General features: G+C 54.1%; 1 protein-coding gene across 6 annotated transcripts in view; it reads left to right on the top strand.

Annotated features, from left to right (window-relative positions):
- The window catches only part of TCOF1 (treacle ribosome biogenesis factor 1), a 51,835-nt gene extending 40,369 nt beyond the window's left edge, over positions 1-11,466 (top strand). For 2 of the 6 annotated variants that reach the window (XM_037800858.1, XM_037800860.1), the window contains 9 exons: positions 900-1,089; positions 2,298-2,425; positions 4,113-4,226; positions 4,470-4,716; positions 5,214-5,299; positions 5,923-6,103; positions 8,013-8,555; positions 9,508-9,605; positions 10,268-10,311. In XM_037800858.1, the coding sequence (XP_037656786.1) occupies positions 900-1,089; positions 2,298-2,425; positions 4,113-4,226; positions 4,470-4,716; positions 5,214-5,299; positions 5,923-6,103; positions 8,013-8,555; positions 9,508-9,605; positions 10,268-10,294 (1,614 nt within the window). In that variant the 3' untranslated portion in view covers positions 10,295-10,311. Of the gene's footprint in view, positions 1-899; positions 1,090-2,297; positions 2,426-4,112; positions 4,227-4,469; positions 4,717-5,213; positions 5,300-5,922; positions 6,104-8,012; positions 8,556-9,507; positions 10,312-10,995 lie in introns of those variants that run through there. The other 4 variants (XR_005211336.1, XR_005211338.1, XM_037800859.1 and 1 more) reach the window with 4 other exon arrangements.
- Positions 11,467-12,590: the final 1,124 nt, after the last annotated feature.

Raw genomic sequence — 12,590 nt, forward strand, 5'->3', positions numbered from 1 at the left:
TAACATAAGGAACCCCCACGTGCCATACACTGCCTCAGCAGTTACCAACTCATGACCAGACTCATTTCATCCACCTGCTGGTCCCCAACAGCCCTGTCTCAGACATGTCACCTCATCCATCAGGATTTCTACAGTTCTCAGTGATCAATCAGGACTCTTTTTTTTTTTTTTTAAGCATAACCACAATACATTATCACACCTTAAAAAAGACTGACATTGACTCAACTTTACCTTCCTGGTCAGCGTCCCCAATTCCCTGATTGTCTCATGAGTCAGATATTTTTCACACTCGGTGTATTCAAATAAGAGGCTAAACAAAGGCTATTAGGCCCTTCAGTCTGCTCATCTATTGCTCTTTCCCCTGCATAGTTCATTTGTTGAAGAAGCTGGGTCAGTGTAGCCTTTGGAGTTGCCTCCTGGGCTAATCCGGGGATTGCTGCATCAGAATCTCGGGGGCGGGAGCAACTGGATTGTTAACTCCGGGTAAAACTCACATGACAGCCAGGCAAGAGTGGGAAGCACTGCTTGGAGTGTCCCCACTCAGCAGGTATCTGTGAAGTCAGCCAGGGTAAAGACCCCTGAACTGGCCCTGCTTTCATTTAAGCTACATGACCACGGGCTGCCTTCTTCCCGTCTCTGGACTTTGCATTCTCCCATCTCGACAGTGGAGCTGGGGTTCACTGTGAGGTTCGGGTGGGCGCCTGTGAGGCCCTGTGCTGGGTCTTGACAGGTAGGTGGGGTGGGAGTGCCCCGGGCAGCTGGAATGGCTTCTAACTTTGCTCAGTTGCCCGAAGCCCTTTGGGTCCTCTTGAAACCCTCCCCACCCTGTCTTTCCTTTCCCCTGGCCAAACCTTTAATCACTGGCGGGGTATGTTTTGTTTTTGTTTTTGTTTTTCAAGGTGATTAAACCCCCTCTGATTTTTGTCGACCCTAATCGTAGTCCAGCTGGCCCAGCTGCTACCCCCGCACAAGCCCAGGCTGCGAGCACCCCAAGGAAGGCCTGGGCCTCAGAGAGCACAGCCAGGAGCTCCTCCTCTGAGAGCGAGGATGAGGACGTGATCCCCGCCACCCAGTGCCCAACTCCTCCTGGTGAGCACGGCCCCACCACGCAGGGCTCGACTCCCCTGCGACAGCTGCCAGGCACAGCAGGGAGGGCCTCCTGCCCCCCACTGTAGCCCGGAGGGGAGAGGGCACTGGCTCAGGTCTGCTGTTCTGGAGGAATATTTACCAGGGCTTCTCTGCGGGGTTTCCAGGCTTGGAACCCAGACAGGTGGCTGGAAGCTCTAGGACCAGGTTTCTACATGGCCTAAAGAAGAGCTTTCTAACAACTGACTGTCTGAACAGAGAGTGGCCTGGCAGAGTGGTAGTGAGCCTCCCATCATTGGTGGCATGTAAAGGGGGTTAGGTACTCCCTAAGCAGGAGTATCTAATCCTATTGCAGGAGAGGATTTTATATGTATGAATAGGGGACAGGACCAGATGTGGGATTTCTTTGATTCTGAGAATCTGTGATTCCACCAGTGATGGCAGGAACATGGTTAATATTACTCTTATTTTATTATAACCCTTTTTGTGGGAAAATAATACCTGATCTTGGTAGTATAATAAAGAAATACATATTAACACAGAAAAAAATGTCATCTGTAATCCCACTACCTGAAATAATTGCTATTACCCTTTTACACCTGACCTTTATAAAAACCTTAAAACGTACATGTATGTTTTTAAAATGAGATCATACTGTATGTAACGTTCAGTAATGTTTACTTTATGTATCTTGAGCATTGTTTTTTTGTCATTTATAGCATGATTCCTCCTAGCCACAAAGTAGTCCTGTGGGGGTGAATACCATAGTTTATTTAACCAGGAGCGAATTGGAGGACGCTGAGGGGTCTTTTGCTATTAAATAGTGCTCCAGTGAATGCCATGTTACTGACCCTTTGCCAATGACCATGATGCTTCTGAGGGAGAAGGGTTTACATGCCAGGAGAGTCTCACTTGGCGGCCGTGCTCCAGCCCCTTGCTCACGAGCCGCGGCCTGGCCAGCTGAGGGCACGTTAAGGAGGCCTGACGTGTGGGCAGGGGTGAGGAAAGAGTCTGCAAACTGCCACAGCAGCCATTTGAGCTCCCTGTGCCTTGGTTTCCTCATCTGTAAAATGGAAATCGTGACAGCTTCAGTCTGAAAGGCTTGGGGAGGGATTAAATAAGCTTTCCTTTGCCTGGCCCTGGAGCACAGTGCCAGGCCCGCTGGAATGGCTGATGAAGTGTTCCTCCTACCCCATCCCACTCCATTTCAGTCATTAGAACCAACACGGTGACCGTACCCGCTGTCCACCCAAGGACGGCCCCCAGAGCCAGTGTTGCCAGTGCCAGCGAGGAGTCTGGTGGGGCATCAGAAGTCAAGAAGGAGGAACCAGCCACCCAGGTACCTGGCAGGCAGGGGCAAGGCTGTGTGGGGCAAAGGGGGGTTCCCTACTCTGCCCAGGACCCACCCGCACATGCTGTTGGGTTGCAGTGTAAATACTCTCACTACCCCCCAGAGGAGCCACCCCTTGCAGTCGGGGGCCTTCCTGGTCTTCTGGCTGCAACCTTAATGTGATGGTACCAAATTACTTTGGAGGTGCCAGAAAGAAAAGACTGGGAACATGGCATCGGGGCTGCAGCCAGATCTGCTTCTTGATTCCCTCATCAACTTTTCCAACATGGTTGGGCTTTTGGTTTGTTTTTAACTTCCTTTGGTTTAAAATGCCAGAACAAAATTTGAATGAAAGTTGCTTTTTTATATATGTATTCCTAGTGGTGACTAGCAGCATTCTCCCCCAGCCTTCACCACGTCCACTGTGTGTTTTGTTTGGTCCTTGCCTGAATCTAAAAGCTGGCAGGGTAGGACTAATGACCCATTGTTCAGGTGATAAAACTGAGCTCCCCAGAGAGGGTTGTGACTTTACCCAGATTAGGTAAGCTCAGAACACAGATCTCCTGATTCCCAGCCTGGAGCTCTTTTGGCCACATCCCATCCATCAAAAGGGAGAGGATATCCTATCCCATTCTGAGGGCAGAAGAGAGCTGGGATGGTCTGGAGAGGGGTTGGGTCTCAGCTCAGAGGGCCTGGTGTGCCACGCACTTGCTCTGCACTCAGCACAAGCTGTAGCCCAGGAAGAGCTTCCTGGGAGCATGGTGCTGGGAGGCAGCCGGGCCATGGTCACTGCCCAGAAACCTGCCTCCATCCGGCCACTCAGCCAGCAGGTGGTGCTGAGCATCTGCTCTGCTCGCAGCCCTGGGGGTACAGCCTGAATGAGGCAGGTAGGGTCCCTGCCCTCCTGGAGCTCCCTAGCAAGTGGAAGGCAGCCATTAAACAAGAAAACCAAGAATAAAGTATTAAGCAACTGTGGCAGATGCCTTGAAGGGCACAATATAAAATAGAGAACAAAGGAGAGCCTCAGGCCAGGCTCCCGTCCACCTGATAGTCTCATGCTGAGGCATTCGCCTGGGCAGGGGTCTGGGCCCCTTCTTTTCCCAGGGGCTCCGGGCCGGATTCCCTGTGGGCCCAGTCCTGTCTGCAAGGTCCAGGGTGGTCCTTGCAGGCACTTTAGGAAGGATGAGAGGGAAGGCCTCCAAGGAGGTGCAAGAGAAGCAGAAGCTGGGGGCCCACTCCAGGCATGGGACACAATAGGTGCAAAGGCCCTGCTGGGAAAGTACTGGGGAGGTAGAGAAACTGGAAGAAGACAGGTAGCTGGAATGAAGTAACCAGGGGAAGAGGGACAGACCATGTAGGCCTGACAGACTATGGGGAGGGACTGGCATTACATCTACAGCGCAGTGAGAAGCCTAAAGGCTTTTGGCAAGGTGTCACACCTAGTGTCATTTTTAAGTTCTCTCTCTAGCTGCTGGTGGATGTAGGAAGCAGGAGTGGAATGCGATTAACTCATCCTGAAGCCTGGCACCCACTTCCCACCCAGATAGCAGTATTGCCCCTTTGCCTGCCCCACAACAGATCTCCACTCCAGCCCCATGGCTCTTCTTGCCAGGGTCCCCTCCCACACCAGCCAGGCAGGATCTAACCAAGGCATGGCAGAGATGGCATTCCCCAGACCTCTGAGTCTCTCTCACAGGTAACAAAGAAGAACCCGGCTTCCCTCCCACTGACCCAGGCCGCACTGAAAGTCCTCGCCCAGAAAGCCAGTGAGGCCCAGCCTCCCACTGCCAGGGCCCAGTCTTCAAGTGAGGTGAGCTTTGGGAGCAAGGAATTGCAAACAAGACAAATTAGGTCCACTGTCCAGGGGAACAGATCAGAAAAGAGCGGTTGGGAGCAGGGGAACCAGGCCCACTATGCTCTGCTCCCAGAAATGGGGCTGTGAATGAGGCCATGCAATAAAGCACCTAACAGTACCCAGCCCTGATCGAAGTGTTCAGTGAGCACCTTATGTCCCCTAATTTTTTTTCCATTCTTTCTCCTCTCCCCAAATTAGGTTGACAGTGCTCCAGGAAAACTCTCTCTGCTGAATCCCAAGAGCACTACTGTCCAGGCCAAAGTGACCAACAAGCTCAGAAAACCCAAACTTCCTGAGGCCCAGAAGGCCACAGCCACTCCCTCGGGACACCCCAAAGCCAAGGCCTCTGCGACTTCAGATGACAGCGAGGACAGCAGTGACAGCTCCTTGGAGAGCAAGGAGGATGCTAAGGAGGACAAACTGAGCAAGTTGGCACCCAGGCTAGGTGAGGGTGGTGTAAGGGAAAGGCTGGGGTGGGCCTGAAAAGAGATGAGGGGTGATCTGGTGGATCCCTGGGCTCTGGCCTCAGCTCTGGACCTTGACTTGACTCTGAGACCTTGCCTAAGTCACGGCACACTGGGCCTCAGTTTCCCTCCCTATATACACCTCCGTGAGGGAGTTAGTCCAAATAATTTCAAAGACCTTCTGACTGCTGTTTGACCACTCCCAGCTTTTTGGTATCAGGCCCCTGTGACTGACAACCCAAAGTCCCAAGGTTGTGCTTCCGCCATGGGGTACAGTAGGGAATTCTAAGTGGGGAGTTACAAAGGAAGGCTTTGGCGTGCAGGTGACTCACCTGGAATGCTGTGAACAGCAGCTGGATTTGGAAAGAGCACTCAGAAGCAGATGGCAAGGGGCATACAGAAGAATAGGGAATCCCAGGGACCCTCCTGAAGAGGGCAGGGGTACCCAGGGCTCCCAGCAGGATACCTTGCTTTCCAGTAGGTCCAGCCCCATCCAAGAAGGAGACCCTGGTGGAGGAGACCACAGCAGAGTCCAGCGAGGATGAGGTGGTAGAGCCTTCCCAGGTAACACAGGGAGAGGGCTGGCAGCCTTGGGATTCTTGGGTCTGGAGCCCCAGGCCAGGCTCTCATACACCTGGTGCAGTCTCAGACTGAGGTCAGGAGTCTGGGTCCCCTCTTCCGAGGGGCCCTGAGCAAGGCCCCTGGTGGGCACAGTCCTGTCTGCAAGGCACCAGGGCTGTCCTGATTGCCCAGGCCTGGCCCAGCCAGTGAGTAGAGCCAGGGTGGCTCCTCCCCCAGGCCTCATTTCAGCCTTAAAGCCGTGAGTAGTTAACCCATGGGGTCTCTAATTTTAGGTGATGCCTGGACAAAAACTTCCTTTTTTTTTTAACAGATGGGATTTCTTTTAAGGTTACTGTTTTTCCAAGGCAAGCATTAGTGATAGGAAATTTCTTTTTTAAATATGTCTGTCTAAAGTATGTCTTAATTAAAGTAGTGCCAGTGGCTGCACACAATGGGCTGATGTGCTGGAAGGTAGGGACTGCCCCCCTCTGGGCCTCTTTGCCACCTGTTGTGCGCTGGCGCTTGTGGTCTAATCTCAGTGCTCCCTGGGCCAGTTTCCTCAGCAGGCCTTATGCTCGGGCTGGCAGGGACAGGGGCTGGGCCTCATTCACACTGGGCTTCTGCAGTCTCTCCTCTCAGGTTATGTGACCCCCGGGTCGACCCCAGCTAATTCCCAGGCTTCGAAGACCACTCCCAGGCCATATACCAACCCCTCAGTTTCCTCTACTCTGGCCACCAAAGATGCCCCAGATAGCAAGCCAGAGGTGGAGCGCCAAGAAGCAGCAACCACCACGTCCCCTAAAACAGGTGAGTCAAGGGCCGCGGGAGGAACAAGGCAGCAGGTGCTGGAGGTCCATCTTCCTGCTCTCAAGAACAGTCCCATCAACATGGCTGTTTGCCCACAGGGCCTCTCCAAGTGGGGTCTTGTACCCCTGCATCAGACTTGGAGGTGACTCCCATGGTCTGCCACAGCCTGGAAGCAGGGTTTATCCCATCCTGGCACGTGCTGATGCGCCCTGGTGGGATAATCCCTGCCTTAGAGGAAGCAGCACCTTTTGGCTTGGGTGCCAAAGGCTTTGGCTCTCTCTGATTATCCCAGCTGACATTACTTCCCAGCAAATGGTTGAGCTGGGCTCATGGCTTGGGGTGCAGGGACTCAGAGGGTACCTCAGACAAAAGGCTGGGAGGCACATTGGGAGGAGTCTCCAACGCATGGAAAGATTCCAGAGCCATGGACTGGCCCCCGGGGTACCCAGACTCAGTCTAAAGTTTTGGCCAAGCCCCTGGCTACTCCTGTTCTCTATCTTTTCACCATACAAGGCATGGGTTGATGCATCCAGTCTGTGTCAAGGCATGGCACACATGGAAAATAGGAACATGGTGTTTGGAGGTCACAGGAGGCTGCTCGAGGCCAGAGTTCATGCCCCCACCCCCAGAACTGGGGACTGCTATCTTAGATGGGTTCACCCAGACAGCACAAAGGGTCCTCCAGCCTTGGTGTTCTAGAGCATTTGCAGGCAGGATGGAGAGAAGTGGGCTGTGGGGAATGGGGTTTCTGGGGGTAGGCCGTGTCCTCCTCAGCTTCGCTCTCCAGCTGGCTACCGCTCTTTCGAGAATCACTGAAGGATGGGATTGGGTCTCCATCCACAGGAACATGCTCCCAACCCCTTGGCTCAGCCTGCCCTATCTACCTTCCCTGGCCACCGTGGCTCTGGAGCCAGAAGCTGCTTCTCTCCCCACCTGGGTCTGGACCCACCTGGCTGAGCCCAGGGGGCCAGAGCTCCTGTGCTGCAAGGCCCAGAATGGAGGGGAGACCAGCCCAAGACACTAGGAAGTGAGAGGCAGCGTTGGGGCACAGACTGAAACCCCATCCCCCGCCCCCCCAGTCCTGGGCTTTGAGCCGCAGCTTGCCCTGAGCTGGAGCAGGAGAGGAGTTGCTGCTCTCTTTCTTCCCCAGTGTTCTTCTCTCTGTGAGAGGCGGGTGCGACAGGGAGACATTTTAGAGGGGGCTGTGGTAAGGTTTTTTTTACACATGTAGTCAGCACACAATTATCAAAGGAGAGCAGAGGCGTGGAAAATTCTAAACAAAGGCTACACCAGAAGTCACTCTGGCAGGCAGCAAACCTGCTTAGTCAGCCGCCGCATGCATGTGCACCGAGGCTGCACCAGCAGCTTCCCAAGCCGCCTGGACCCCCAGGCCTGCAGGGCCATGTGGGGAAGAACACATGGTCTGCGTGTGTTCACTTTCATCCCTAGGACTGACAATAGGGCACCTCACTGTTCGTCCAACCCCTCATTTTACAAACAGAAACTGACACCCTGAGGAGCAAGGACTTGGCCAGGCCCACAGAGAACCCACCTCTCTCCCAGCCTGAGACTCCTGCTAGCTAAGGCCAGCTGCTTCCTGTCTCACCTTCCTGTGACAGATTTCAGGCCATTTCATGAACATCCCAGGCTCATTTTCCATTCCCAAACCCAATTCGAGTGGAGCTTTTAGATGAGGCAGCAAAGAAAAGGGTTCTAGTTAGAAGTGAAATTGAGGTGTGAAGCTGGTAGAAAGGTGTGTTTGGAGACCACTGGGCCTTGCTTTCCCTGTCCATACTGGTGTGAGGAAGAGGTGGATGCTGGATACCACCCCCTCCCCCCAGCTCTCACATACCATGAGAGATCTGCCTCCCATCTCCCTCAAATCTGTGACCCCAAGTCCTCTCTATAGGCAGGAAAGAGGCTGCCTCAGGAACCAAACCTCAGAAGTCCCGGAAGCCCAAGAAGGGGGCCGCGAACCCCCCAGCCTCAACACTGGCCTTGCAGAGCAACATCACCCAGCGCCTCCTGAATGAGCCCTGGCCCCTGAACGAGGCCCAAGTGCAAGCCTCGGTGGCAAAGGTCCTAGCAGAGCTGCTGGAGCAGGAAAGAAAGACAGCCACAGATGCCAGCAAGAAGGCCCGAGGGGACCGCAAGCGGAAGCTGTCAGAAGACCAGCCAGCTGCCAAGGCCCCTAAGAACAAGAAGAAGAAGAAACTGGCAGCTGGGGAAGGCAGGGAGGGTGCTGCTTCCCCAGAAAAGGCCACCAGGACTCCCAAGGAGAAATCAAAGAGTGACAAAGCGAGTGGCGATGTCCATGAGAAGAAGGGGAGGGGGTCTCCTAACTCCCAGGGGGCCAAGGACAAGCCAGAAGGGGAGCTGGGGATGGAGAAGGTTGAGGGTGGAGACCAAGGCAACCCAAAGAGCAAGAAGGAGAAGAAGAGTTCCGACAAGAGTAAGTGACCGGGCTGCAGCCTGGAGCAGGTGTCCCTGCACAGGTGCCAGGCGGTGTTGGGTACCACATGGGTGCGAGGGGTCTTGGGCCAGCACCTGATTTGATCCATCCCTTGTAGAAGGCAGAGGCTGAGAATTGGTGTGTCTGGGATCCTGGGGACAGGAAGTGGCAAAGCCAGGACTGGATTCCAGAGCAGCTGGGCCGGCAGGGTCTGGGGGGCACTCCAGGGTGGTGGGCTGCTCCCAGAGCACTGGATGCTTACTTAGGGCTCCCAGTCACATGCTTTTAGTTTCAGGCTTCTGGAAGGTCTGGACTCAGGCTCCAGCCTGAGCAAGGTCAGGGAATTGGGTGAACCATGGCCTCTTCCCTCCAACCTGAGTCAGCAGACCTTGCAGGAACTCCCTTTTCTCTAAACAGCTAACCAGCTCCCTGGGTGCAGAATGGGCAGGGATCCCCAAGCCCTGTCCTCTCTCTGGGCATCCATTTCCCCACAGTAATAACAGCTGCCCATTATTGAGCTCTGTGTTAGACTCCACATGCAGTAGGGCCACATTTAATTCTCATGCCAGCCCTGAGCAGTAGATGCCATTTCATTGCCATTTTATAGGTAGAAACTGAGGCTCAAAGAGGGAGAGGAGCTGCTCAGGGTCAAAGTCAAGCCTGAGCAGTTCTCTCTAGCACTACCCTGGGCATTGTTACGGAGGTGCCAGAGACCAGAAAAATGCCTAAAAAGCCAGCTCTTTCTAGGGCAAGAGCAGGGCCTCCCACAGGTGCATGGCACAGTTTGTCTAGTTTTAGCAGATTGCCTGGTATGCTGGCAAGAATACCAGAACGCAGGAGCGTGAGTTCTAGGGTGCCTGGAGCCCTGCCCCACCTAGCTCCCGGCAGTAACTCTGCCACTTAAGGTGGCAGAAGTTTACTTTCCAGAAGTTTACTTCCTTTCTTCCCTCAGAAAAAAAAGACAAAGAAAAAAAGGCAAAGAAGAAGAAAGCAAAAAAAGTCTCCACCAAAGACGCTGACTTGGCATCCCAAAAGAAAAAGAAGAAAAAGGTACAGTGAGTTCCTGAGGGTTCTCAGGCCAGACAAAGGACTGAAACCCAGTCCCCGGGTTGAAAGCTGTCACCTCCATCCCACGCGTCAGGCTGGTCCCTGCCCCCCTGTTCTATTCTTGGGGTCCAGTGGAGGAGCTTGGGAGCTGTGGCACACTAGGGGACAGCCATGGAGGGTGTGTCCCCCTGAAGGAGGCACAAGGTCTGTGCATGTGGTAAGCTACAGCAGTAACCCTGACTTGCCTGTGAGAGAGAAGAAGGTACTGGGGGTGGGGAGGGAGGATTACCGAGGATGTGTCTGTCCCCGCCGGCAGAGTATCCCACCAAAGAACTCACCCCTGTCTACTTAACGAGTGACCAAGGCCAACCGCCTGGATGGGGCTGACCTTACAAGCCCATCCGGGGGCTTCAGCACCTACCCACAAGTGACGTGGTCCTCCCTGTGGCCTGCAGAGGCCTCTGCTGGGTTTAGAAAAACTGAACATCTGTTGCTGAAAGCTCGGGGTTGCTTTCTTGAGGGCACACGGAGCACAGTCCCTGCCCTCAGGGATTCCTGCAGACCTGATATCTGTTCTGGGGAGCCACAAATCCTCAGGATTGGGGGATAGCATTGGGCAGGGAGCAGCTTCAGGTCAAAAGCCTCTCCCGCTTCTCTCCTCACAGAAGAAGACAGCAGAGCAGACAGCCTGAAGAGCTCAGAGCAGCAGGTATGCTTCCCTGCTCTCAGGGAGCCGGGCAGGGCCTGGTAGGTTGGCCTTGAGGGGAAGGTGGGCTGGAGGGGGAGTTCCCGTTCCTCAGGGTCACTGGGGCCAGTTCACTGGAGAATCCAGAACAGAGGTCACGATGGCTGACGCTGAGCCAGCCCCGGGCACAGGTGCCATGTGTGCCTTAGGAGAAGGGCGCTGGGATAGTGCTTGTCGGTAGCTGAGGATAAGGCTTGAGTCTTTCCCTCACAACTGGCCAGTTCGTTCAACGTTGGGGCACTTCCTATTGGGAAGGAAGATGGTTTGCACAAAAGCAGCCATTCCGATGGATCCGGGTTCCCATGGCCGGGAAAGGCCCTGCGGGGTGGTGGTAAAGGGGCGAACCGCCCTCACTCACACCCCAGCTCCACCCGGTTGTGCCGGCTGGAGCACGTCACCCACATCACCCACCCTCTGGGCCTCCGTTTGCTCTTCTGCCAGGGGGATAACACAGAAACTACCTCCTCGGGGGTGGTCAGGACTGGGTAAGTGAGCACCGAAGCACTCAGCCCAACCCCCAGGGCAGTGCTGGCCGGGTCCCTTCCTGCATCTGAGAGACCACCCACCACCTTTTGATTCTGTTTTATTCTCCATGATGGAGAAACAGTTTGGGAAATCTTAACCTCTGGATGTGTTTCCTTCCCTCAGGAATTTCTCAGCCAAATGGTGACCATCCATCCCTGTGCCTCTGGCGTCTGCCCACCCTGGATTGCAACTGAATTTTTAATTTCCCCTCCCTCCCCAGAAGAAAACAGTCAGCTGCAGTGTCCAGTGTGCTGGCCAAGCCAGGGAGTCCTGCAGAGCGGCTGGTTCGAAAAATGCACCCAGTACCTGTAACCTCCTGCTCATTCTCCACAGCACAGAAGACAGCTCTGCAGACACAGGACGCTTCATATAGATGTGTACAGTATATATATATTTTTTTAAGTGCCCTGCCTCTCCCCCTCAAGTCCAACATTTCCGAAGGCCTCAGGACTTGCCACAACTTCGCTCTGCAGACCTACGGAGGCCTGGCCTGCACCTCACCCCACGCCACTTGGTCTCTGGCAGATGCTGAGGCTTTGTCCTTCTTTTGTCACTTTCTCCCCCCCCCTTTTTTTTTTTTTTAAAGAACTCAGAAAATAAAAGGTTTGAAGGAAAAGTACAAGTTTCCAGTGCATCTGGGACACACATTTTGCAACTGATTTATTCTGAGAGTGTAGAGTTTGGCTGACATTTTGAGGTAAAACACTCAAGATTCATTCTTGACTATGAATCGATGCTCTGGGCGACTGTGGTGAATGGGACAGTTTGCTGGAGAAAGATTAGGCGAAGTGCTCTGGGTGCTGAAGAGCATGGAACTGGGCTCGAGAGGACTTGCTGGAGGATTGACATCTAAGCTGGGGGATCAACTCAAGGAAGGTTGTGGTTGGTTTCCAGATGCTGGAGTAGGTGTGCAAATACCCAGGGGCAAGAGATGGAAGGGACAATGGGGGGCTGATAAGTAGGCTTTGGAGGGGGCAGGATGTGAGCTGGGGCCACAGGGAGTGACACTGGTGTGTATGACGTAAGTGGTAGAGAGCGGCTGTGGGTAGGCTCAGCGGGAGCAGGAAGCCACTTAGGAGTGGGTTACCCTCACATCTGTGGTGGTGCCAGACACAGAGGGGTGACGGCCACAGGCCATGGAGCCCTGGGTGTGGACTAGGAGGGAAATAGTAAAAGATGTGTCCCACTGTGCCAACCAAGATCAAAGTCCCACGTCCCTGGGGCCAGAGCAGTGTGGAGCACAAGGAGTCATGAGGCTTCTCTCCAAGGCTCCAGCCTTTTGCTGGAGACAGCAAAAGACAGCAGAAGAAGATGGCTGGAAGTCTTGGAGGGCCAGTTGGCCTCCAGCTGTACCCTTAAGTTGGGGACTGTGGGCAAAGCCTGTCCCTTTTAGCCTCCCTCCCTGCCTGAGTGTACTGTCTAGAGCAGTGTCCTGGTGCGGCTTTGTTGACCTACAGCAAGTCTTTCAGTTTGGAAAATGGAGAGATTTCACCAAAGAGTCTAAATTTCTGCCTCCTTGAAAAGTCAAGAAATTCAACAACAGGGGCCTTCACTCCCTCATGGCAGCAACCAGCTGGAGCTGCGCAGCCATTGGGCCTCTGGGGCAAGTTGGGGTTCCAAGGTCTCCCCAGGTCCCTACTCCCCATTACTCCCTCACCCTGAGGCCCTGTGTCTGCTGCCACCTGTCATCGCAGTTGTCCTGTTCTTTTTGGTACAGA

This window comes from Choloepus didactylus, chromosome 13, assembly GCF_015220235.1.
Source record: "Choloepus didactylus isolate mChoDid1 chromosome 13, mChoDid1.pri, whole genome shotgun sequence".
Classification (NCBI taxonomy): Eukaryota; Metazoa; Chordata; class Mammalia; order Pilosa; family Megalonychidae; genus Choloepus; species Choloepus didactylus.